Raw genomic sequence first — 25,692 nt, 5'->3', positions numbered from 1 at the left:
AGCAGTTTAGATAGTGGCACAGTGTAGTGAGGCAGCCACATAGGCAGATGAAAGTATCAGATTATGCAAACTCTCAAGAGAGGTCCATGACACTGCTAAACTCTGAACAATAAGTTCTGAATTTCAGTTCTGAACAATCCTTGCAAAAACTTACTTTCATCTCACATCTGTCTCTAGAAATACAAAACACAGGCATGAGCAATAAATAAATGTAATATGATAGAATTGTCTTATTTTCCTTGCAAAACAGAAATTATTTCTCAGTCCTGTGGAAAATCAAGCTGGAAGCCTTCTTGTTCTGTATCCACAGAAGTTCTGCTCACCAGCCCCAAGGGAGAGATGTGTCCTTCCAAGTGCCTCCAGATGTAGAAAAGAACAGCCACCCACGTGCTGTGTCAAGTTTCAAGTGCTTGAAGAAATTATGGAGAGATTGTTCTGGAGTTTCAGGGAAAGGACAAGCTATGGTATTTCAATACAATTTGAAATTAACTAAGGCCTTGATTCATGATAACCAAACAAAACAGTTTGCTGATTTCTGTTGCCTTCAACAGATTTTGCATGAGGTGCTAAAAGGATGTGGTTATCGTGTGGTCACATTAGAGTAATTTTAAACTATTTCCCAATAGCATTGTGCAGCTGCGGACAAAAATAAATATATTAATATGATGTAAATATGCACTAAGGATTTTCTTGATAGCAATGCAAGTCTTTCTAATATCTCTACAACTATACAGAGCAATAATAAGGAACATATATTCCCACATGTGCTGAGCATTTCATAATGTCCTGGATATCTATGAAGGAAGCTACTCTTAATGCAATTGTCCTTCATATGTTTTTACCTTGTGAACATAAGCCACGAATTTGACTCTTTGTCTAGTATTTATAGAGATCTAGTGCTCTAAACCTTGAATTCTACATTCAGTTTGGAATCTGAAAGAAAAAATACATGTTAATTAAAGTTTTTGCAGATGTGACATAAGCAAGAAAGGCTTGTATGCATTGAAAATATATATATTTTTATTAGATTTGATAAACTGTTGTAATAGGCTGGTAACAGGTCCTGGTTCTAAGGTTAGCAAGTATTTGTAGCTCTACTGGTTTTAGCTGGGGTAGTGTTATTTGTCCTCACAGTAGCTGGTATGGGGCTGTGTTTTGGTTTTGTGCTGTAAACAGTGTTGATAATGCAGGGATGTTTTAGTTTCTGTGGAGCAGTGCTTGCACAAGAGCCAAGGTGTTTTCTGCTTCGCAGCTCACTGCAATAGTGAAGAAGCTGGGGGTGCACAAGGAGCTGGGAGGAGATTCAGCCAGGGCAGCTAACCCCAACTGATCACAGGGATATCCCGTACTGTATGATGTCATGCTCACCATATGCAGAGCTGGGGAAAGAGGAAAGTGGGAGACATTTGGAGTGATGGCATTTGTCTTCCCAAGTAATGCTTACATGTGATGAAGCCCTGCTTTCCTCAAGATTGCGGAATACCTGCCTGCCTGTGGGAATTGGTGAAGAAATTCCTTGTTTTGCTTTGCTTGCATGCATGGCTTTTCCTTCACCAGTTAAACTGTCTTTATCTCAACACATAGGTTTTCTAACTTTTGCTCTTCTGATTCTTTGCCCGATCCCACTGGGAGGGACTGAATGAGAGGATGTGTGGGGCTGAGTTGCTGGCTGATGTTAAACCACAATGATAGCTTAATAAGAATATGTGAATAATTAACCAACATGTTCTATTAAAAACTTTCTTTTGGCAATAATGACTAGTGCATAAGCAAGGACCTTCATTCACTATTGGAGTCATGTATCATTGCTACTTCTCACACTCCTTCACTGTTGGAGTCATGCATCACTGCTACTTCTCACGCTTCAGCCTTCTGTGCACACTGACTTTGTGGAAATCTGACTATAGGCTTTGTTGGGTTACTCATATGTAATTAGTAATGAAAGGACGAGTGGGGTTTGGAAATAGTTGGAAGCTGTGGAGTTAAGAGTCTAGACTCAAAAGAGCAAGTACTTGGAGTAAGAATTGTTTCATCTCCTGAAGATAATTGACTGCATCTCCAACCACAAAAAAAGAAATGCTTCATTCTCTTGCCACAATTTTATTCTTTCTCTATAAGTTTCTCTCATTCACTCTACTTGTGTGTCATACTTTGAATATATCATGCTTTTGTTGTTACCCTTTTGTGAACTCATGATGACTTGCAAGTGCTCCTCCTCTCGCCGGAGGCTGTGTAATAATCGGCTATCTTGCTCGGTGTACCAATCTTAGCAATGTACCGTGCATGCCCTGGGCCAGGTGTGCAGCGTACCCCGGCAGCCGGCAGTTGCCATGGGACCGCGGCAAGCCCGGCGCGCAGCCGGCCCGTGCGGGCGGTGCCGGCGGCGGCTGCGGGCGCGGGGCGGCGGCCGCTCGGCAGCCGGGCATGCTCAGTGCCGGCGGCCGGGCCGGCGCTGGCCCCGGTGCTCGCGGGGCCGCGGGCGCTGCCACACGTGCCGGGGGAGGCGCGGCTGCGGCCCCATGGGCAGCCGGGCGGCGGGCGGCGAGCAGCCCCCAGGTGCGAGGCGGGGGTGCCCCGCGTTCCTCCGCCGGCACGGCCCGGGCCGGGGGCAGCGGCTCCCCGCGGGCTGCGGCCGGGCCGGGCCGGGCCGGGAGCGCAGGAGCAGGACGGTCTGCCGCCGGGGCCGTGCCGGCAGCTCCGGCCGCAGCCCAGCGCCTCCGGGGCGGGCTGAGGGGCGGCCGCCGGCACCCGCACCGCGGCTCCTGCACGGGGCAAAAAGGCAGCACGGCTCGGTTCTCAGAGCCGGGAGGGTACAAGTTTTGTGTGGATTTTAATTTTCCAGCCTGGTTTGTAAATTGTTCCCCTCTGTCAGCTTCTAATGCTTTGATATAATTTTTATTTGGTACTTTTAGATGATGGCATGTCAGAAGCAGTTGGTGAGGAATCAAGACGGCTTACGAGAGAACAGCTTTTTACAGTAGTTGCAGCAGCTTCTATAAATTTCAGTTCAATGATGTGCTACTCAATCCTGGGACCCTTTTTCCCTTCAGAGGTAAACAAACAATTTAGCTACTCTCTACATTACTTGTTTGCATGTTGAAACTTTTAGAAATAACTTGAGCTCCGTGGGACATTTATGGCTGGCTGTAAGCTCTGAGTTAAGACTTTTCAGTTGTGGGAATTCGGTGATAGTATGATGCTGCAATAGCTGCAGTGCATAAAATGGTGACCTGGATCTTGTCCATGCATTAATCTTCCCTATGACTACAGAGGAGATAGCAAACTAATGAGATGCGATAGAAATCAAAGTGGATTCTTGGAGAAGTGAAAAAAACTTTTGCTCAGTGTTGCGTAGTAGTTTTGTAGAGCTGAGATTAAACTCTGCCAGCGTCCTGACTTGCATTTCTGTGCCCTAGCTACTCAATGACTTTTTATTTATAGCTGCCTCTGTTAACTCATTCTGGGCCATCATTAACTGTGCTGACTTCCTCACCTAGGAAGCAGGGAAAAAAAATAAAATCTCTGCTTATGTTGAATGAATACAACAAAGAAAAAGATGATCATGATGCCTTTGCAGCAGAAGTCTATTTCTCTCATGACCAAATTGTTACCAAGTATTTCCAAATAAATATACTTTTTCTCTAAATATTCCTGTGCTTGTGCCCAAGTGAGTGTATTTAGCCAGCTAAATAAGTAAAAAAATTGTCTGGTGCTTGTTATAGGGTGGCGTGTCACAGTGAAGATAACAGATATCTCCGTTTACTGCCCTTTCACTGTGCAAGGGATCAAAGTTTTGTAGCTAGTACCCTTGCACACGAATTGAAGCCAGCTTTATATAGTCTGTCTGCCTGCTCAGCAAATAACACTCTTTCATTCACTGACAAATTAACACTGCTTTTCCCTTGATGACATATTAGAAGTGCAACATGTTTTTAAATTCTGTTGTTACCTTATGAGCCCCTACTGCCTTTGAGAAAAGAAATTGCTTTCTAACTGCATTAATAGACAATTAAAAAGATTTAAATACTTAAGGCATGAATGTTGTTCACCTCAAGAATTTGACTGAGTCTCTACATGGTTGTGATTTTTTTGCAGGCAGAAAAAAAAGGTGCCAGTAACACAATTGTTGGCCTGATTTTTGGATGTTTTGCTTTGTTCAATTTCTTGACTTCTTTAATATTGGGAAATTATGTAAGTATAATTGAAGCTGTGATTTTTTTCTGTGATGACACAGGGTGGTAGGTGAAGGCAGTTCTGCAAGCCTGAGAAAAGAGACATCTCTTCAGTAGTGCTCTTGCAGTTTTCTGTCTGCAGTAATTGAAGTCTGACCAGTCAGTCTGAATGTGAGCTAAGTCCTGTCAGTACTCTTCTGTTGTTCCTGAGAGTAGCATAGGGCAACAGACATGTAACTGTTTTGTTTCTCTGGTTAACTGTTCTGTTTGCTTTGGAGTAATCTGATGATCAATTCTGCTTTCTATGACCTCCTTTCTCCAACCCCCCCACCCCATTTTATTTGTGGCACTTACTTACATATTCTGTTTGCCTTTGATGACATTAAGGTGTTTTGGTTTTGTTTCGTTTGGTTTTTTTCTTTAGTTAACTGCACCTCTTCTTCTTTTCTGGTATGTTGTCTTTTTTTTTTTTTTCCCCCCCTTCAACTTCATTCTGTAGTAATATGAGGGAAATGTCTCCAGTTCTTGTAACTTGAGCTTTCCCACAGGTTAAGGATTTTTTCATGTTGAAGACATCACAAATAAATTATATAAATGTTTGTCTGTTTATGTGCTGCAGCACTGCTGTCTATACATTATTTGCTAGGGCTGCTCAGGATCATTCCCTAAGCTGGGGCTGCTGCAGAGCAGCAGTTCAAAATCGGCTCTGTCTTTGACTGGGCAGCCTCTTTGCTGAGGAGTGATGAGTGCTTATTCTCTGGTGCTGAGGTGGATCATAAAGTGTCACATAAGTGCCATTACTAAGTCCAAGTCTTGGTGCCTGTAGTGGTATTCAGCTATGGCACAAGCCTCAGCAAGTACTTTACAGGGGAGAGAGTGTGTGCCATCCTCACTGCAGACTGCTGAAGTGAGTATCAGTAGGCCTGGACAATGCAGCATTCAGAGATGCTGAGGGTTTCAGTGAAACTCAGCAAAATGTGGGCTTTAGTACTAACGGCTGAAAGGCAGGGACTTTGTTCAGGCCTGAACAGAAAAGGAGCCTGAAATACCTACTGTCCTTAGGGAAAGTTGCAGCATGGAATTAGAAGCTCAGCTGTACTTTGTTGTGGGATTGAGTTTCCTTTATGGCATGCCTCCTGTCATCCTTCACTATGGTGAGAGAGTCTGAAATGAAGAAAGGTGGGGTCATTCCCTGGTGATGAATGGGGAGGCCTGAAAGTACCATGCTTCCCATGCCAAAGCTTTGTGCTGTTAAGGGTTGTCATAAATATGCTTAAAAATCAGCTTGCATTGACTCTCACTAGCCAGATTCATGATGGGTATTGCTGGCCTTGCCTCAGTCAGTGATAGTGCTGGAGGGGAGGTTTGGAAACAAACGTTCTGCTTGTTTATAATGAGGAATGCTGCTGTAACCTGCTGCTCTGCAGAAGCTGCAGCATGCTGCTGTGAAATAGTTAACTGCAGCATTGTCTTACCTTTCTAAAACTGGGTTAAGTCACTTAACTGTTCAGAGTATTTTTAGGTTCATTATTGAATGTAGGCACACCAGTCCCAATCTTTTAGCTACAGGTGCTATAAAGTTCCCATAATTTTTTGATTTCTTTACAGTAACTTACGTTGAAAATTTTTGATCTTTCCTTGAAATACTAACATGTAAAAATGGTATTTAATTTACAGCTTTCACAAATTGGAGCAAAGTTCATGTTTGTGTCAGGGATGTTTGTTTCAGGATGTGTGACCATTCTGTTTGGGTAAGTAATTTCTATTGCTTGGTTTTGTTGCATTTGTCTTCTGATCATTTTCATCCATATGAAAATATGGACATAAAATTAGAAACTCTTGGGCATCTTTTGTGTTTGTTAAGTCATCTAACTTCTTGCATCTTTAATTTTTATCTACCTCTTGTAGAGCAGAAGCACTTCTCCCTTTCACTAGGTTTGAGTCTGTTTACTGTGAAAGCAGAGGAGTTACGTTCTATCTATTTAAGTAGTAGTTCATGGATGGTGAGAAACCTGTCAAAGTGCAGCAATAAGAAAACTATTTCTGAATGATGTTTTAATTATTCTTTTTTTTTAAATATTTGGCTTAAATGGGAAGCTTTGCCTGGCAGGTGGAGAGGCTAAGTCACTAATTTTAGCAAAATAAATGCTTTTTTAGTAATAAAGGAATCTCTTATTAGTTAGTTCTAACACACTGCATCAGACTTCTTGCACCGGTGCTTGGAAAAGCTATGAAATACAACAAAGGTGGCATTGGAGTTTTTCACAGGTTATGGTTTTCATGCTCTTTTCACTGCCAAGTAAAGGGGAAAAGGAGAAAGCTGCCAGAAATAGTTTGCTAGAGTTTGAATTATTTCACTGATGTGGTTCAAAGATAAGTGGTAATAGAAAGCATTGAGTGTCTTGTTAATGAGCAAGAAATTACGCTCTAGGCCTTTAGTAGATGCCTTCTTCCATCCTGAGAGAAGTCCAATATACTGTTGGGATTTTTCTTTTCCAGAATGCTTGACAAGGTGCCAAGTGGAACAGTGTTCATCAGTTTCTGCTTTTTAGTAAGAGCAATGGATGCAATAAGCTTTGCAGCGGCAATGACAGCATCGTTCTCAATCCTTGCAAAGGCATTTCCCACTAATATAGCTACTGTCCTGGTAAGTTCAGAAAGCAGTGTTACAGCTGAGTTCCAGCAATATGGCAAATTACCAGTGGGCAGCCTAAAATCAGGAGGAGAAAATCTGTTGTGTCGTATGCAGGCTTATTTGAAATCATCATGTAATGTTTTGTTTGTAATCTAGAGTCACAATCATAGAATGAGTTTAGACCTGAGCATAACTCTTGTTAGATATAAATTAAGCAGTATATATTAGTTGCTTGTGCTTTGAAGACAGCTGACCATTAGTGACAGTAGTTATCTCTTCAGTGAAAATCAAGACAAAATACTAATAAAATACTACTACAGTTTTTAGTGACTACTTCTACCTGGATAGTAAGGATCCATGTGAATTGATTAAAAAGTGGTAAATTAATTCAAATGGTGTTGATTTAAATGACTGAAGGATGCAAAACTGAAAGAATTTTGGCTTAATTTTTCTAATCTGTTGGTAAAAGTTATTTATGAAAAGATGAGAGCTTGAATTTGTTGAAATCTGGAGGGCAGCATTTCTGATCATCAACAATTCATTTTAACTAGAAATACTACCCTTTTTCAGTTGAGGTTTTAAGGTGTTAAAGAAAAGTTTTGTGTTTAATAAAATGCTGCTTTCTCTGTCTATTTTTCAATACATTATGGTTTTCAGTTCAGATTTATTCTGTCAGAAATAACTGCATTAAATTTTAGTGAGTGAGCAAATGTTGAGAACTTATTTAAGAACATGAAATAAAATTAGAAAAGTTGCTGCTTTTATTGCTTAACAACTAATATTGTTGTTAAGCTGTTTAATTACTTCTATAAATAGAATATGTCTTTCTAAGTAGAAAAAACCTACTAAGTTGTATCAGCAGTGATTAACTGACCTTTTAATTGGAGAGCAATTTATATATTGTAATCATGTTTTGGATTTATTCAGTCAATAAGGTTTAGGTCTCCTGTTTGTAAATTTTAAAACATAATTTAAATAGGTAAGTAAAGTAATTTTGACATAAAGGACTTGATTACCCATTTTATAATCAGAATTAAAAAGAAAAGAAATTCTGTTATGGCAGCACAGTAACCATAATGCATGGCTGAAAATGGTGTCTGGTGGTGAAGGTCATCTTAAGACCAGAATCAGAAATGCTACACAGCTGTTGCTTGGTACCTACCTTTGTTTAAAATCTAGAAAGGGTGCTATAGAACAACAGACATTTCTAAATGTTTGTCTTTTTACCATATTGTGTACTCTAGTATCTTGTTCTGCATAAGAATAAAATCTCTTCATATTTATTCGTGTAGATTTAGTGTCCTTAAATAGACATGATGGAGAGACTGGGCTCTGAGGCAAGAGGCAGAAGAAAGAGCTGATTATTTAAGCAAGGTGTATCCTTGGGTAAAATTGAAGCCTGAAGGAGTGATGAGGCTTTGTTTTAGCCTTGCTCTCTATTGTCCTTCTTGGTGAAAAGCACCTTTCTTCTCCAATTTTTGTACAAGTTTTCAGCCTTCCTTTTACTTGTTGGATACTCTAGAGGGTGTATAGGGAAGTTATTAAATATAGGCACATTAGACTTGTTGGAGTGGGAAATTGAGCATCTGTCAATGTGATCCCTCTGTGGACCAAAGAGGTGTGGACTTCAGAACATAAGCAATCTCACTTCTCTTACAGTATCATGTTTATCTTATCCTCAGATCTGTACTACCCGATGTCTCAGCTTCCCCCTCATGCCCTTCCCACTTCATTAACTTAGAAGGCCTAAATGAGGTATAGACCCAAATAATGTTGATTGTTTGAACCAAAGCCTCACAAATCAAATGTTTGTATGGCTGGTGAGCAACAAAATTGAAAGCGTCATCTGGATGCAGTGATGTTAATGGCCATGCTTAGTTATTTCCTTTGCTAGGAAAGAAAAAGGTTGCACCCTAGACTGACCTAGGGCAAAGAACTGGGCTTTTGCTGACTCTGACTGTTTTCAGGACATTTGACAACTCTTGACTTGTATCAGTAAAATTAAAGATGAGGATGATTCCCTGGAGTATCTTTCTGGGCTCTGGAAGTTATCAAAACTTTTATCTGTAAACAGTTATTACCACCAGCTCTTGCTGGTGGTTAAGCATTGATTAATCAAGTGTTGAGGCAGATGTTGACAGTGGTGACTATGACTTTGTAGCACAAGATGTGTCTGTATTACTGTCCTTTTACAAATTAGTATCTTACAAAACAGACCAAATTATTAAATTATGTCCAAAACAATCTGAGTTGTCCCTATTGCAGTTTCATTATTTTTTCCTACCCTTAGGGAGTGAGTCCAAACAGTTGTTTATGGAGAGAAAGCTTTAACTTGGCACAAGTACTTCATCCCATGAGATGATGACCCATCTGAGTAGGTTTGTTTAGATCCTTTCCCTCAGGCTGGAGTGTTATGGCAGGTGGGAGAGGTGATCCCTTCAGCCTGAGGTGTCCTGTGGATGCTTTCTGCTACATTTGCCTTGCCTGAGGATTGAGATCTGTTAGGTGACAGCAGAGTTGGAATGCTGCAGTATAGCTGAAGCAAAAGAGTGTAGTGAAGCAAAAGAGGTCATGGCTGTCACACACATAACTGTGGAATTCCTTTTGCTGTCCCACCCTGTGAAGGTCACTACTAGATCTTGTCCTAGCGATGCAGTGTCTTGCTTTTCGCTACCCATGGCTTGCTTTGTATTGTTGCATTGTATTGTTTCAACACACTGACTTCCTTTCTGCTTTCTTTTTCATCCTTTAGGGCAGCCTTGAAATTTTTTCAGGACTCGGACTGGTGCTGGGCCCACCTTTGGGCGGCTTTTTGTATCAAACATTTGGTTACGAGGTCCCTTTCATCACGCTGGGATGCATAGTGTTGGCTTTGGTGCCTGTGAATATGTGCATATTGCCAAGATATGGTAAACATCCTTCTACCTGCTTCCTTCACTCACCTTAACTTCTCATGTACTTAAGTGTCTTTAAAAAAGTGTCAGCTTCTAGAGTCTGATCCAAGTCAGAGGGCAAAACCCCTGTTGAATTAGTTTATCATCTTGATCAGGCTCATGTGTAATACTAACCTAAATTCATGAGGTGGCCTGGAATTAACACAACTCCTCATGCCTGTTTCTGCAAACAATAGGAACTTTGTATGGAAGTGAACTGAGACTTTTCTTTTCTTTTGTCTTAGATTTAGGGCTTGTAAAGGACCAGTTGTGTCTGCTTCCTTATAGGTTTGTCATTGCAGCTAGTTGAAGAAAAGCTGGAGTCAGATTTTGCCTAAAACAGGAGAACTCAACATGTTTGAGGAGTGAACAATGGAGGGGAAAACTATTACAGGGAGAAAAAACGGTGTTTATTTGTACTAACAATCTGATCTGATTAACAGGAAAGAATTTTAAAAAGTTAATAAAGGAGGGGTTCAATTAAGTGATGGAGGTCATATAAATGTACTAAATTTCAGATGATCCTGCTTGGACAGAAAACTAGCTTAAAGTTAAGTCCTCATGCAAGACTGTAAGGTTACAGTTCTGTTATTCTTTTCTAGAGAAAAAAAAAAAAGCTAGTACCTTTGAAATGATGCTTTAATTTTTTTTATCCTTTAATACAAATACCATGGAGAAAAACTTAAAGTATGTTGGCTTTTAGAAGAAACTTAAAATGATTAACTATGTGTTGTTACTGCTGACTTTCCCCCCATACCTCCCCAAACTCTGAAATTGTCACGATATTGCTGCCAATTTGGAAGTATGTTACATAACTATTAGCTCTGAGCTGGTGGATGCTAATGCTTGAACTTTCAGTTCAGTATACTTTGAGATTACATTCAGATATTATAGGAGACACACCATCAGGACGAGGGCCTGACTTAAAATTCCCATGTAACCATGACATCTGAGTTTCCTGAGTACAAACGAACATGTTGGAGTTCAATTAGTTGTTTAAAAACTTGGATAGATCTCAATTGATAAATAGCTATCTTACTCTCAAAGCATGTTTCTTTTATTGGATATGAATATGTGTTCAAGTATCAAGCTGAGACATATACATGAGGATTTCACTGTATAATTGCTAACAGAGAAGCAAATACTTTTTTTACACAATTGCAGTAATGCATGCTTTACTTCTTTTCAAGTTGGGGATTTTCAGTGTTGGAATCTAAATTGTATGCTTTTCTTCTTCACCTGCGGAATTTTAGTTTTACTATTAAAAAAAGGGAAATACTATTTCTTTTCTAAAGCACGAAGATGAATCATGAGCTTATGCTGCTGAAAATAATGCAGTTCTCCCCTCCTCTTCTGTTGAAACAGATTCGACTCCTATGAAGGAATCCTTTTGGAAGCTCATTCTTCTGCCAAAAGTCCTAATACTCTGTTTCACTATATTTTCTCTAAGTGCATGCTTGGGTTTTTTTGATCCCACAATATCTCTATTTATCCTAAAGAAGGTAAGTCCTGCTTAGCAATGAAAACCAATGAAACTGAAGCTCTGTGGATGATTTCAAATATGTGAAAAACCTCTGCAGGGTATCAGTAAAATACTTAAAATCGCACATTTCAGTATTTTGACTTAATATATAATTAATTGAAGGATATATATAAATATATGTCCTTCAGTGAATGTAGCATATATGGTTTGTCTTGGTTTTTGTTTTATTTATCTTCCTCTCCATAGTTCAAACTCCCAACTGGTTACGTGGGCTTGGTGTTCCTTGGTTTGGCACTCTCATACTCCCTGTCTTCTCCCCTCCTTGGACTCGTAAGCGACAAACTGCCGGTGAGTCCTGCCCTGCTGTGTTTGCAGGGTGACTGAAGCACTCTGTGCACTTGCTTAAAGGTGGGGAACAGTGGATGAAACAAAGGATCTAGGCCTGGTCTTGTAAAAGGATCTGCCTTTCAAGACCTTGCACATGCACCCATTACTGCCACGTGGGAGGCAGTAATCTCTTTTGCAAGATCCAGGGTAATTTAAGAATGTCCAAGTCAGTAAAGAAAATCAGACAAGCAGCTGAAGTGTTCTGAGATTTTCTAGAGGACTAAGCACAATCTTCTTCAAAGCAATATGGAAGAGAGAGTAGGAAAATATGTCCCAGTTATCCATGCTTTTTACCACATCTAATTTTATTAGCTTTTGAGGAGTAAAGATGTACTAGTTAGCTGTATTTCTTAAAAAGTGTAATATTCAAATTAGATCAGCAGAGTGGGCTGCCTGTCCTTTAGCCTCGTCCTTTAGCTCTTTAACAGCACCATAGGAAGAGACTTTGACAGTGGTACACCTAAAACTGCCTGTTTGACAGCCAGTACTAATTGATCAAGGAAACCTACACTTGGAATACTATGCCTGAAGGACAGTGGCAATTTTCTGATAGTTTTTTACTGACACAAACTAGTAATGCCCTTTGTATATGAGAATTGCATAGAATCATGGAATGGCCTGGGTTGGAAGGAACTTAAAGATCATCATAAAATGATACAGGGTGTTTCTTATATTAAAGAAGACTAAGACCTAAAATACTTTGCTAACCGAGAAGGACCACTGCTCAGTATCCTGAAATCTCTGTACTAAGCCACTGCTGCCAGTGATTGCATCTGGGGTGAGGAAACAAGAATTTGTTGGTTTTTGATGTACGTGACCAATTCCCAGTTTTAAATTGCATAGCTTTTCTTTCACAGTACCTCAGGAAGTGGCTGCTGATATTTGGAGACCTAATAACAGCAGTGTGCCTTTTCATGCTAGGACCCGCTCCTGTACTGCGCATTGAAAGGTACTGCCTCTACTGGAGTCTGTCCCATTATGTGCTGTTTTCAACCATAGTCATGTATCTCCGTAAGTCTGTAATTAGCAGCTCTGACCATGAAACAGATTTGGTTTTTAGCTTCTACCTTTGACCATGAAACATAGATGTTTTTTGATGTGTAGCATGAGATTGTAAATGTAAAGCTGTGAAAGCATCTGAAAATGGAGGTTTTATAGCTTCATAAAATAGATCCTTTTCTTTTGCTTTTCAGCGTTACTGTGTTCATGTTAATGTGTATGGTAGGAAGAATGTTGCTTTTCATTTTCCTTCTCTCACAATTTTGTGGCATTTCCTGTTCAGCAAAACAAAGTTCTCATCTTATTTTCCAAATTTTTCTGTTTCATCAGTGTTTTTAAACTATGGGGTTTATTTGCATGGCTGTGGAGCAGTACTGATTTTACTTCTCTCTATATATAGCCTACTGAGAAAAGTGACAGATTATAGCTTTGTTTTCACTAGCAAAGACAGTGTCTGTTGTACCTGAATGCTGTAATGTCATATTCTCAAGTTAATTCACAGCAAAACATTCTGCTACACTTACAAAACAACTACTGTGATAGGAGATACTGTGTTAAACAAGATACTGTGTTAAAGTAATAGGCTTGTTAATGCATAGAGCTCCGCCTCAGTTGCTAATTTAAAAATATCATAGATTTGTAACTGGTACGGTTTCAAATTTAGATCATAGATTTGAGCTAGGGAGAAAAATAAATTAGTAAAGTCTTCAAAATTATTTAGCTAAGTCTATTTGGTTGTAATATATTAGGCTACAAAATTTTAACTTCAAAATCCTTTGCTTCTGCAACAAACCAAGTCTGGTGCTTGCACACAGGCACTGCTCAGTTAACCTCATCTGTCTAACTCTTCCTATATGCATGTCATAAAACGAACTGCATTTGATAAGAAAATATATAATTTGAGCACGAGTTTTTCATATTCTTTTACAAAGTCTTTTTTCTAAAGCATAGAACTGGATTTTTCAAGTATTAGGATTGGCTTCAAGACACATAGTTTGCTGATGAGTCAGGGAGAGCTGATATAACAGCCTTCAGTCAAATGGAGTCCTTACTGAAAAGAGTCTTCGGCAGCTAACTTCTTGTAAATGCCTCTCTTTCAGTCAGCTGTGGATATTTGTGCTAGTGTTGGTTTTGATTGGCTTTTCCCTTGGCATGAGTGCTATTCCCGTGTTTCCAGAGATCCTGCAATGTGCACAGTAAGTAACTCAGTCCAACCCTTCTTTCATGTTACTGACACTAGGAATCTGCAACTGTTTTTCAGGGGTGAATATGAAGTAGGGCTTTTTTGCCCCTTTTTGAGACAAAGGCAGATAGTAACACTTAAATGCTTCCGCTACTCTCTTGTCTTCTGAGCATGCCAGTCATTCTCCTCCCAGTATAACTTTGTAAATGTGTACCTCAGTAATGACCTAGAAGGGTCTTGATTTACTCTTATTAGTATGTTCCTTTTGGAACAAAGTGTTTGCTTCTAAAAAACCACCTGTCACAGTTTCACGCTTACCATATGAAACATGGGGAGTTGGTGTGATGATGTGATCTTAACTTGGGAGAATGCGGAGATGAGGAATGGCAGTGCAGTCCTCCACAGAGGTAGTAAAGAAGAAAGTACTGCGCAAACAGACATTCTACTGTACACTTTTGCTTGTTAACTATTTATGTGGTGTGCAAATTAAAAAGAGGGGGAAGAGGTCTGTAGTGAGAGGCTACAGACTGAGACACAATATATATTGTACTACCCTAACTGGTCTGTCCTTCTGCAGTGAGAATGGATTTGAAGAAGGCCTGAGTCTTCTGGGACTGGTGTCTGGGCTCTTCAATGCCATGTGGTCCCTTGGGTAAGTGTAGCCCTTTTTGTAAGCTATGAGAATTCAGCTGTTCCACACCACTGCCACATGGAAACCTCGCTGTCACTGTCCTGACCTTGATTCAAAAGTTTCTTGCTTGACAGGTGCCTGGTAGGCATGTTAAAGCTTTTTACCCAGCAAAAGGTAAAACTTTTATTTTGACAATGCTCTGAACTTGTCTTTCTGAAACATATTGCTCTGCATATCAAAAAACTGCAGTGATTAAAGTGGATGTTTGCTTGCACTTCTGTGTGGTCATTTTCCCTTTCACTAAAATATCTAATGCTCAATACAGAGAAATGTGGACTTTATTTTTTTACAAAGCTAAGTTCACCCAGATGGAGTGAGCTAGATGTCCGCTCTTGACTAATTCTGTTTTCCTTTTTCCATTTTCCACATTTCCTCCTTTTGTCTGGGTAGCTTAAGGTAGAGATTTATTTTTAAGCCACAGCAATTCTTTAAGGTTTATGTTTGTATAGCTTAGCAGAGTATGTTTATAACTCTGTATAGTGTGTTTATAACTCAGGGTCATCGCAGAAATAATTGAAAGATGCTACTGGCTGAGTGACCCCTCAAAGCTGTCACTCAGTGGGAAGTGACAGAGTGCCCCTATTGGCAGTCACTTACAGGATATTTTTATCTGTCCTTGTAGTCCTCTGTGGCTGCAGGTGTGTTTCAGTGGCACAAATGTGCACTATTTTTTTCCAAGATCTAGCTGTCTAGCAGTCCTGTTTATTTGGTATGGGGTTTAGTACAGACACAGGTAGTAGAAAGTTAGCAAACCCCAAGTTTATGCTGTTATCAAGCCTGGTTTTATAATGTAACTTGCTTCCAGGAAGTCTCTCTAGTTTTACAGAGTTTTTTCCCTTTCTGTTGTGAGAGACCATATAATGTAAGACCTTTCATAAAGACACAACAGCTCCATAATCTTTATAACCTGCATTTTTAGACAAGCATAAAGGTGCAGGGCAGTTACACACAGATCAACCTTGCAGTGACGGCGTCTGTCATATTGTACCTCCCTAGCTGCTTATATTCATCAGTCCTTTGTCTTGAAGTTTAGAAACTTTGTGTTTTGAGGGATGTGACTTTGAATTTCTCTTAGAATTGATCAGCATAGATGTTTTCTTAGAGCATGGTCCTTAATGGGGTCTCTCTACTGAAAAAGACTGCATTCAGCTTTCTGAGGTGGATCTTATTTCCAGATGAGGAAGTAATTACTAACGTCTTGGTAAACAACAAATTCATAGTTATTTTTAATTTTAGGAAAGTTAGGTCTGTGGAAGAAAATCTCTTTGTTGTCAAAGGTGAGAATCTATGCTGGAAGTCCACAAAACCAAATAAACAGTTATTTGAGAATATGCTATGTTATCCTTTATGTTTGGGATGCCAATACCTCATTTTGATTTGATGCAGGGCATTTGTAGGTCCTATTCTGGGAGGATTTCTAAATGAAAAGCTGGGTTTTGAATGGGCTGCAGCCATTCAAGGAGGTTGGCCACTCTTAAGTGTAAGTAATTATACATAATTTTTTGTATCTGTTGCAGTTATGAGCTATTGCGTAAGTTTGTTATAATTACTACAATTGTAACTGGCTGTTTCCTCAAAGGGTCTTGCAACTGGAATATTTTATATCATTGAGGCAACAAGGAAAAGGTATGATGAGCTATTTATTCTTCATTTTGCTTGCAATCATGTTAAGCAAACCTTTGAAATATGTACTTGCATTTTTCCTTATTACCAGAATAATAATGAATGATAAGATGAACAATAAAAACATTGTTTAAACAATTTTTCTGTATGGTTTCCTAAATCCCTACTGACCTAAACGGACAGCTAAACCAGGCAATGTCTATTCTATAAAAGCAGCAGGACCGTGGCATTAATGAGCAAACCTTACTGATGGCTCCTCCAGGAGGGTGTCTGTGAGCTGGAATTGTTTGGATGGTCACATGCAGAGAGCAGTGGTCAATGGCTCAATGTCCAGACACAGACTAGTGATGAATGGTGTCCACAGAGGTCTGACTTGAGACCAGTACTGTTTAGTACCCTCACCAACAACTACAAGAAGGTAGATTCACGCTAGATATGAGGAAAAAAGTTTTACGATGAGGGTAGTGAAACACTGGGCCAGGTTGTCCAGACTGAGCAACCTGGTGTAGTTTAAGATGTTGCTACCCATGGTAGGGTAGCTGGCCTAGCTGACCTTTCAAGGTCCCTTTCAATCTGAACCATTGTATGATCATGGGAATAAACAGTGCATGGTTCTGTGCAGTAGGAGGGAACCAAATCCAGTGATCCATGTAGCTCTTTAATTCTTTGCCTGTTATTTTGGTATCACATAGAAGTATCTAGAGGATATAAAATCTGTGTTATCTCTCCTGTTCTTTTCCTTATGCAAACAGTTCCAGTTCCAGCCTGCAAAATCCTCCTGGTGATAATGAAGAAAGGACTCATCTAATGGGCAATGAAACGTAGCCAGACATTCAATTCTCTGTTTGCTGTTGTGGTTTAACCCAGTATTGAGGTGACTGGCCTTAACTGTGCTTCATTATTCTGGAGCTGGGGCATGATCCCTTAGTGAACAACCAGTTGTGGTTTATTTGTAGAGGCATTACTGTTTTGAAACACTAAACACTGACTGCCTTTGCTTTGGAAGTTCTCCTAAATGATAAGTAACCCTCAGCTGCCTGTTTAGTTGTGTTTTATGTACAGTGCACCACTGTATGTGAAAAGATGGGTTTTCAAATGTCTGGTTTCTGTGCTTGTGTGTGCTGTGCATTATTCTTGGGTAAAGCTACTATTTTGATACCATGATTTTCTGTATTTTTTTAAAGGAAGTTCATTATCTTGTAAAAAGAGAATTATAAAGGATTGAGCACAATATTGTTTTCAATAAAGCAACTTTTTCCCTAAGTTTTGTACATTTTCTTAGACAACAAGAGTCTAAAACACTTCTTGTCATACCAGCGCTTGTGTTATCTTGAGAGTGCCTGAAAATGAGATGCAAAAATAATGAAAATTTGACACGTCTACACAATAAAAACTGATCTTCAGTCCTTGGGGAGACTTAGCATCTGGTCTATACATTTATATACATACACAAAAGATAAATGCATGTTTGTATTATATATGAAGACTCAGCTTGGTGATTGTGAGATTTATTTTGCTAATAAATGCTAGCTGGAATGTTTGTTGCTTTTGCAACAGCAGATCTATAAGGAGTCTAGGGCTATTGTGGGGAAAAACCCCAACATTTTCTCATAGTTTCCAGATGCTCAGCTGAAGATAGTCAAGGGGAGCTGAGACAAGGACACTCCTGAAAAACTCACACTAGACTTCTTGACCTTGTTTGGCAAAAGTCTTTTAATTTATCATTGAGCTCATAACTGGCTTCTAGAAGGGGTTCTCTGTGGTGGCTTTTTTTCCAATTAATTAGAAAATGGTCCATCCTAACAACTTCTAGTCTTTCTTTTGTGACTAGTTCCTGGATTTTACATAAGAAATACTTCTTTCTCTACCAGAGCTCTTTTGGACTAGAAAGAACAGTTGGTGTGCTGGCTAAATGAGTTGTGAAACTTCGGGGTACCAAAGGGCAGACCTCCCCATGGAACATCTTAATAACTTCCTTTTTGTATCAGACATTAGACTTTACTGAAACCAGGAATGTACACCTCAGCTTACTAGCTAATGCTGACCATGCCAGTGCTGATGATGAGCCGGGTGAGAAGGAGCTGAAAGGACTAGAGTTGGATGCAAGATACAGATCTGTAGACGTGTCTTAATTGGCTCAGTTTGTGCAATATGTTCTCTTACCTAATGTGTGCTGTTAGGACTTTAGATGGGCCAGAAGACCAAAAAGAACACAAATGTCACTGAAATTATTGAGCTGCCCTGCAGTGTGTGAACTTCACAAGACCACCAGTAGAAACTAGACAAGCCTAACCAACCTCACTAACAGAGCAGTGAGGGCTTCTGTGGGAAGCTAAGCCACTCCCTTGGTTAGTGCTGTGCTTGTCTCATGCAGGGGCCGGTCTGAGTACCAGCCTGCCACTACTGACACAGCTGTAGAAGCTGTAATGGCCAGAGACTCTGCCAGGTATAGCCAGACTGCAGTTGGTGGGACCAGGGCAGCCCTGAGCAGGAGCCCGTGTGGCAGCACTGAGCTCGGGATCATCTGCCTGCCTGCCTGCCTTCCACACACCTGCGCCCTTAGGTTTGGGCAGCTCTGCTGGGAGCCAGGCTTGCCTTAAGCTCTGTCACTACAGCCTGGCTGACTCACAGCTCTGGCAGGTGGTGCATTTCTTTGGTGCTGCAGCAGAGTGCTGGCTTCCCTGCCACGGTGTAAAGCAGAATTGCTCAATGCTGGCAGCTCTCTTGCCTTTGATACTGGGAGACTTTCCAGGCAGGGTGATTGCATCTCAGGGTGTCAGCTTTCAGCCATCCTGGGGAATTCTCTCAGGCTCTGTGCAAGACTTTCTCTTTTTAAAGCCCACTGCCTTTGCCTGTCTGTGGCCTCCTCTTACGTGGCTTCCAGGCTCCAGACACAGGTCTTCCTAAAATTTGTGCCTCTGCTGTGCTTTTGGTGCTGTCTGCTCTGGGGGCCTGTGCCATGGACACAGATGTTGCAGCTGTCTATGAGCACAGCATGGTCTTGTCAGAGGACACTGAAGTGCCAGTTTCTCCTGAAGAGGCCTTGATGCTGATGGAAAAAAATATTGCAATTTTGGAAGCAGCCATCAAGGAAGCAGTCAGACAGTTATTATGGACTCATTGGAGACATTTGTTTGAGTAAACACTGACCATTTTTTATTGTCTTAATGGTGTTTGTATGTTGGTACCATATCATTGTGACTCCTGAAGATGGCATTTACAGATAGGAATTCACAAGGGAAACAATATAGCCTTATCTTGAGGATATCCCAGACCCACAGGTGGACTGGATTCTGTGTGTTCACCCTGGAAGGTATCATCCCTGTTCTACATGGGGGAGCAGTCTGCAGCGAAAGACAGCTAGGGGTGGTTGTTGATAGTTTTAAATGTTTTGAAACAAGTTCTACGAAATGAAGCCATGTTAAGACATCATGTAGTTGTCATAAATAGCTTCAGACAAATTTCATCATCATTTTTCTCTGCCATTTTAAATCAATGTAATTTTTTCTATTTTAGTTTGTATACCAGGAATGTTGAGATTTATTTAATAGAAAAAACAAATGCACAGAATTTATGTTTCAGTAAGGAATTCTATGCATGTTGTAGAAAATGTTCAAGATACAGAATTATTAGGAATATTTGTGAATAAAATAACAGCTACTACTGAAAGAATATACTGCACAATATAAAACTTAGGTTTTTGAATTATGATATGGTAGCCTTTTTATTCTGTTATTTTCCTTAATAAATTGTACAATTTTTTGAAGCTGCAGTAAGCAGACAGATAACAAGAAGAAACATATCCTAAGCTACCTCAGCACACCAGCCACACAAAGAACTGGAGCAGAACAGGCTAATCTCAGTGTACCTGTGGGTGTAGCTTCAGCACTGTGCCACACCCCGGCAGCAGAATAGAGACTTGAAGGTGTGATTTGCTTCCACTGCAAGGAAGCCCCTGTATTCCTCAGGTAACATGAGGTGCTTGTAGCATTATGAAGCACAAATCTGCTGTTTTCTGTCAAGTTACAGAAAACAACAATCTCCTTATAGATATGACTTAGATCTATCAGGCTGATGATCTGTAGTCTTACCATTGGAATTTTTTAAAATTAAATTATTTTGATTTTTTTTTTCATTTTTTTCCTTCTGATTAGGTTTGTTCCTTCATCCATGCTTGAAAGACTGAGCTGTCTGGTGAGGAGTAACTCCATCTATGTGGTTTCAAATATGGGAGACAGGAAGTTATGTAAATCCTGAGACCCGAGGTGCCCGAGTGATGGCCACTATCAGTAAAATACCAACATATTCTTTTACTCAGAAAGGAAACTAGTGGCTCGTTATCACAAGGTGAGAGATTTTACAATGTTCAGGAAGTGCATGATTCTCAGGAGATTAAAGATGTGAAACAGAAGCTGCTTCCTGGGCTAAATGTATTTCTGCATAGAGTGAGACCAATAGACCAATTGTCAGAGGACAGATGGAAACCACTGATGCTATTCTAAATTTAAAAGCAAGTAACTAAATGATACTCAATAAACCCTCTACTGCATCTCAATAGGATGTGACACATAAGATATTTAAACATTAACATCCTAAATAAATTCTTCCTAACTAAACACAAATCTCTTTTATTGATATAAATCAGAAGCAACAGATATTTGTGGTTGACTTCTCTTTCAGTGGTATGAGTTCTCCTATTTGAAATTAACGTGTAGTACATTCACAAAACATATTCTCCATTATTTGTATTTATGTGACTGGCTCAATGTTCACTTAACTCGAATGGTTTGATTTATTTTCTAATATTTTATTTTCTCTTTTTTCTTTTCCATGAGCAGTACAACCTTGTTGTGACAGAAAAACAGTTTAATTAACCCAGGATTTGTGACTTTCTATACATTCTTTGGCTACTTTGGCATTTTCCCTTGTGCAGACATGCTCTACCGTCATCCAGCTGTGGTCATGGCTAGCAGATTTCAGATTAACACCATTCTGTTCCTAACTGCTTGGGTGAACACCCTTCCATTGTTGTCAGCTGCCCAGTTCTACATAGCATGGGCCTTGGGAATGGGCGTCAACTTCCTTTCAGCAAATACACACAACTCCACTTTAGATATGACAGGTAATGTGACAGTGCTCTAATTGACGCTCGTTCTCATTAAGCATGCATACTCATGTCAACAGTAATAGGATGAGAACTTGTAAAGTTCTTTGAAACAAAGGAAATAAAAATGTGCCGTGTAAGAACTTGGAAATTCTTCAATTGACTACAACATCTCTAGTCTTTGTTAAATAATCAATCCTGGAAGTTTATGTGTGTTATTCTTCATCTTCTGACCCTGGTGTTTTATTGGTATTTTGGCCATGTAAAGACCCAAACTTCATTTTCTCCACTAGATGGAACCCTAACGCTTAGAAATGTCGTGAATTCTGCAAATAGTACTTCTGGGCTGGAGACCATGTGTGTCACATTTTCTTTGTAGGCTTTGTTTTCACTGTATATTTTTTCTTGAGCAGATGCTAGAAGTTAAGCACAAATTTTGTGTGCGTGTGTTTGCAGAATTGAAAAGAACATACTGCTAAAATGTATCTCTAAACTTCGCCATCCAAATAAAAGGAGATGTGAGCCATTCCTTTAGTTCTCAGTTGATGACCCGGTGTCATACTACTCATTCTTTATGAATAGGTTTTACTCTGGGATTTAAAGATATCTCTATTTATGTAAAACACATCCATAAAGATGTGAATTTTGGTAATATCTTTTCCTTACAGAACTTTTTGATTGGACAGTGTTACCACCCATTTTAATCAGAATTACTGATTTCTAATGCAGTTAGAGGAGAATGCAAAACTTCAGCCATTTAAATCATATATAATCAGGACACTAATCTTGCAAAATACATGAAACACCGGAGTTTGATCTATTTTCCATTGATGGCAAAAAAAATTAGGTTAAGATTGTAGTCTATGAAGGCTCAATTTAGTTTCAAAACAATCTGGTAAACATTAGAATTAAATTTTGCACATATATAATTAGTGAATACTGCTTACCTGTCCCATATATTTGCTTTCAGATTAGAAAATTTCTGATGTTATGTGTTTGCAGGGAGTGGTATTTATGCCCCAGACAGTCCAAGAGCACATTACTACAATACTGAAATGGATAATGGTCACCTTTTGGTAACAGAACTGAGTTCACACCCACATCTCTCTTCTGACTATCCTGCTGCTGTTAACTGGACATTGTATGCCAGCCAGATCAAACAGCTTCCATCAAACAAACACTCTTTCAGTGGGGTCATTTACCATGATCTCTTCTCCTTTATGTAACTCTGAATCTGAGGGAAATCGAGTCATTTACCAGCAGGACCTCTGTTGCCATCTCTTCCATGATGGTAGAGAAGCAGGAAGATGAAATTTATGTCCTGGGTGCCTTTGATGGGCTACATGTTGTTTGAAGTATTATTTGCAGGTAAGAGTTTTCTGCTCTTATTTGAACAGTGAGAAGGCTGCAATAGTCTCTTTGCAGTCTGTTTGCCTTTTTTTTTTTTTTTAATTGTAGGCATTTAAGACAAGGCATCTTTTTACCCCCCCCCCCAACATTTATTTTGTTCATTATACATTTTGACTTCATTAGGGATGTTAATCTGCTTTTGAGTGTCACACAATTATGTAGGTATAGGCCTTGGGTTGGTCCTATGCTGTCACACCCTTGACTGTGAGGTCACCCAGCAGTATTGGCAAGGACAGGAGAAGATAAGTATGTATGCTTCTCTGTGTTGATTGTACATCTGCAACACATCTGCAGAAGTTGCTCTTAAGGTTTTGCAGGTTATAGATTTGTCAGGATTTATTGCTGAGGGGAGACCTTACTGCTCCCTGCAACTACCTGAAAGGAGGTTGTGGTGAGGTGGAGGTCAGGTTGATCACTTCTCCCAAGTGACAGGACATGAGGAAGTGGCATCAGATTGTGCCAGGGGAAGTTTAGATTGGGTACTAATAAAATTTCTTCACTAAAAGGATTCTCAAGCATTGGAACAGGCTGCCCAGGGAAGTGGTTCTCTTGCCATCCTTGAAGGTATATAAAGAACGTGTAGATGTGGTGCTTAGGGACATAGTTTAGTGGTTGGTTTAACAGTGCTGGGTAATGCTTGGACTCAATGGTCTTAAAGGTCTTTTCTAACCTAAATGATTTTATGATTCTAAGCAAGTTTCTTTATATGAAAATGACAGAAGAATGTTTGTGTCTCCCTGTCTTCATAGGGATCCTCTTGTCACAAGAGAGCTGTTTTCTGCTCAGTGGTTTCTACCATTGTGCCGATGTGATTATCTACCATCTGGTTATCTAACAAAATAAGGAAATTAAATGTGGATATACCATTTGTATTTGCTTGACTTGTCAGTGTACTAATTCTTCAAAATTTTGCTGCCACACTTTTTTTTAGCGTGCTGCAAATAATTTCTTTATACATAGAAATATATAGAGAACTATACAGAGTATATAATAAATAGATGCATAGATGTATTGGATAGCTTTTTCATCATGACAGCTTTTCTTGCTATCAAATCCAGCTCATAGTTACTGAAAGCTTAGTGATGTTTTGCCTTTCTGTCTCCTCCTCCCCACAGATCTGTACTCTTTCCTTGTAGCACATGTGGGCAGCCCATGGAGACAGCTCAGACCAAATTTGAGATGTTCTCACTCAGTGGCACGTTTGCCACCAGCTACATCTTCCCAGAAGTGTTGTACAGTGGGGTGCAGCTGGCCCCTGGGGAGTTTGAGATAATGGGACACCCTTGTGATTGTCAGACATCAGTGGTCAAAAAACAAGAGCAACTTAGTTGTTACCAGAGTCCTCTGTCCTCTGCCTTAAGATCAAGGCAGCTTTATTTCTGCCTGATTTTCCTGGTTGTATTCAAACAGTAAGCTCACCTCGCCGATTCTCTTCTGCCTTGTTCCCCCAAATCCTCTAGAACAAGATCTCCCTCAAGACAGAAATGTAGTTTTTCTCAGACTTCCTGCTAGCTCCAATTGAGATTGAAGCTCTCTCAACTAGATCAACATTACTGAATATATGATTTTGTGTTTGCCATACAATAGTACTGCTTTAAAGCTGCTCTTGCTAATTTTATTTTTTCATAACCAGGTGTTAGCTGATGGACGTCTGATAAATCAGAATACTACATCAAAGCCAGTTTTGACTGTAACACTCTATGGGAGGTGGTATGAAAAGGACCCTCCACGCACGGATCAAGCTTCAGCATGACTTCACTGTAGATCCTTCAAGCTTTGATCTGCTCACTTCTGTAATGCCAATTAATCAAAAATGATGCTAATTAATACTAAACATGTTAATTAATACTAATATTTCTAATTATAACAGCATTCTGTTCCTCAATTTGCCTTATCTAACAGCATAGTCATTGCACATTGATTTATTGACTTGATTTTGCAGCAAAAATCAATACGCTCCTGGAGTGTTGTGTAGTTCTATATGATAACATTGGTTGATATAGGCTTGGCCTTGACACTGGAAATAATAGAAAATAAATTCCTCGGACTTTAGTGGTGTACAAATCAGTAGGGTTGTGCCCCAATAAAATCAGTTTTTAATTATTTGAAATTTTTGTTGGAGTACTAGCAGCCATTTTCACAATGCTGTTCACACCCCATTGCTGCACAGGCACTTTTGTAAACAAGAGATTACCACAACCTTTGAAAATTCTAATTTCCTTTGAAAACGAAAACAAGTATTGAAAATATGTACCTTCAAAAAACAGTTATTCAGCTCAGCACACTGCAATGTGTTATCATATCACAACCTAACTCACAGTTGGAGTCTACTTTAATCTTTCTGGCCACATTTTTAGGATGTAGAAAATCTCCCTAGCACAGAATTGTTGATAAATCTTTGTGTCACAAATGCTCAAACCAAGCAATTTCTCAGGGGCATGTCTGTGTTCCCATGGAATGGTTGCTGCTACCAGGGCAAGAGAGAGCTGGGCTGGTGCCAGCTGGTGTTGGGTGAGGGAAGTGAACAGCTGGAGCAGGTGGGACACGCTGGAGCAGGTGGGACACGCTGGCACGTGTGAGGATGTGGGTCCTGTTCGCTGTACTTCTTAGGCAAGTGGACTGGATTACTTTGTGTTTCCCAGCTGAGAGTTTTCTATGTGTGGATAATTCTGTTGTTTCTTCTGCAGGTTTGTTTTGAAACACAAACATTTTTTAAACTTAATCTGAGCAACGTCAATAAAAAAATACAGACTCGCAGGAGGCAAAATACACTGGGGTTTTTCACAAGGCAGTATTTTAAAAATAGGATTGTAGTCTGTGAAAATATCAAACTCAAGCCCTCTACAATTCATTTAGTAGGAGTAATGGGAAACATGCGGGGAGGAAAAGCACTGTGTCTTTAAATCTCTACCTGCGCCCTAGGAAAAGCTGTCCTGTTACGGCACAAGGGAGATAAATAACTGCGTGCTGTTGCCAGAAGTGAGCGCCTCTGGCTTCCTGACTCTGCTCAAATGGACTCAGGGCTCGGCAGGGATTGCGTGGCCGCCCCAGCGACCTTTCACAGCCTTCTCC

General features: G+C 39.9%; 1 protein-coding gene across 3 annotated transcripts; it reads left to right on the top strand.

Annotated features, from left to right (window-relative positions):
• The first annotated feature begins 2,397 nt into the window (after positions 1–2,397).
• SLC18B1 (solute carrier family 18 member B1) lies at positions 2,398–17,076 on the top strand. Of its 3 annotated transcripts, none has more exons than XM_030267941.4 (14): positions 2,398–2,556; positions 2,913–3,052; positions 4,096–4,191; positions 5,850–5,923; positions 6,672–6,819; positions 9,560–9,716; positions 11,106–11,242; positions 11,470–11,571; positions 12,468–12,559; positions 13,710–13,805; positions 14,370–14,444; positions 15,870–15,963; positions 16,063–16,109; positions 16,859–17,076. In XM_030267941.4, exons 1-14 carry the CDS (start codon positions 2,520–2,522, stop codon positions 16,929–16,931), a joined length of 1,368 nt encoding a protein of 455 aa, XP_030123801.2. In that variant the 5' UTR covers positions 2,398–2,519; the 3' UTR covers positions 16,932–17,076. The 3 variants fall into 3 exon arrangements, with proteins under 3 accessions (XP_030123801.2, XP_032603196.2, XP_072783005.1); XM_072926904.1 differs by lacking the exon at positions 2,398–2,556 and adding an exon at positions 2,688–2,810; XM_032747305.3 differs by lacking the exon at positions 16,063–16,109 and having other exon boundaries at positions 16,859–17,033.
• The last annotated feature ends 8,616 nt before the right edge of the window (positions 17,077–25,692 follow it).

The sequence above is a fragment of the Taeniopygia guttata genome, chromosome 3, assembly GCF_048771995.1.
Source record: "Taeniopygia guttata chromosome 3, bTaeGut7.mat, whole genome shotgun sequence".
In the NCBI taxonomy this organism is placed as follows: Eukaryota; Metazoa; Chordata; class Aves; order Passeriformes; family Estrildidae; genus Taeniopygia; species Taeniopygia guttata.
This window is presented reverse-complemented; position numbering and strand designations above follow the sequence as displayed.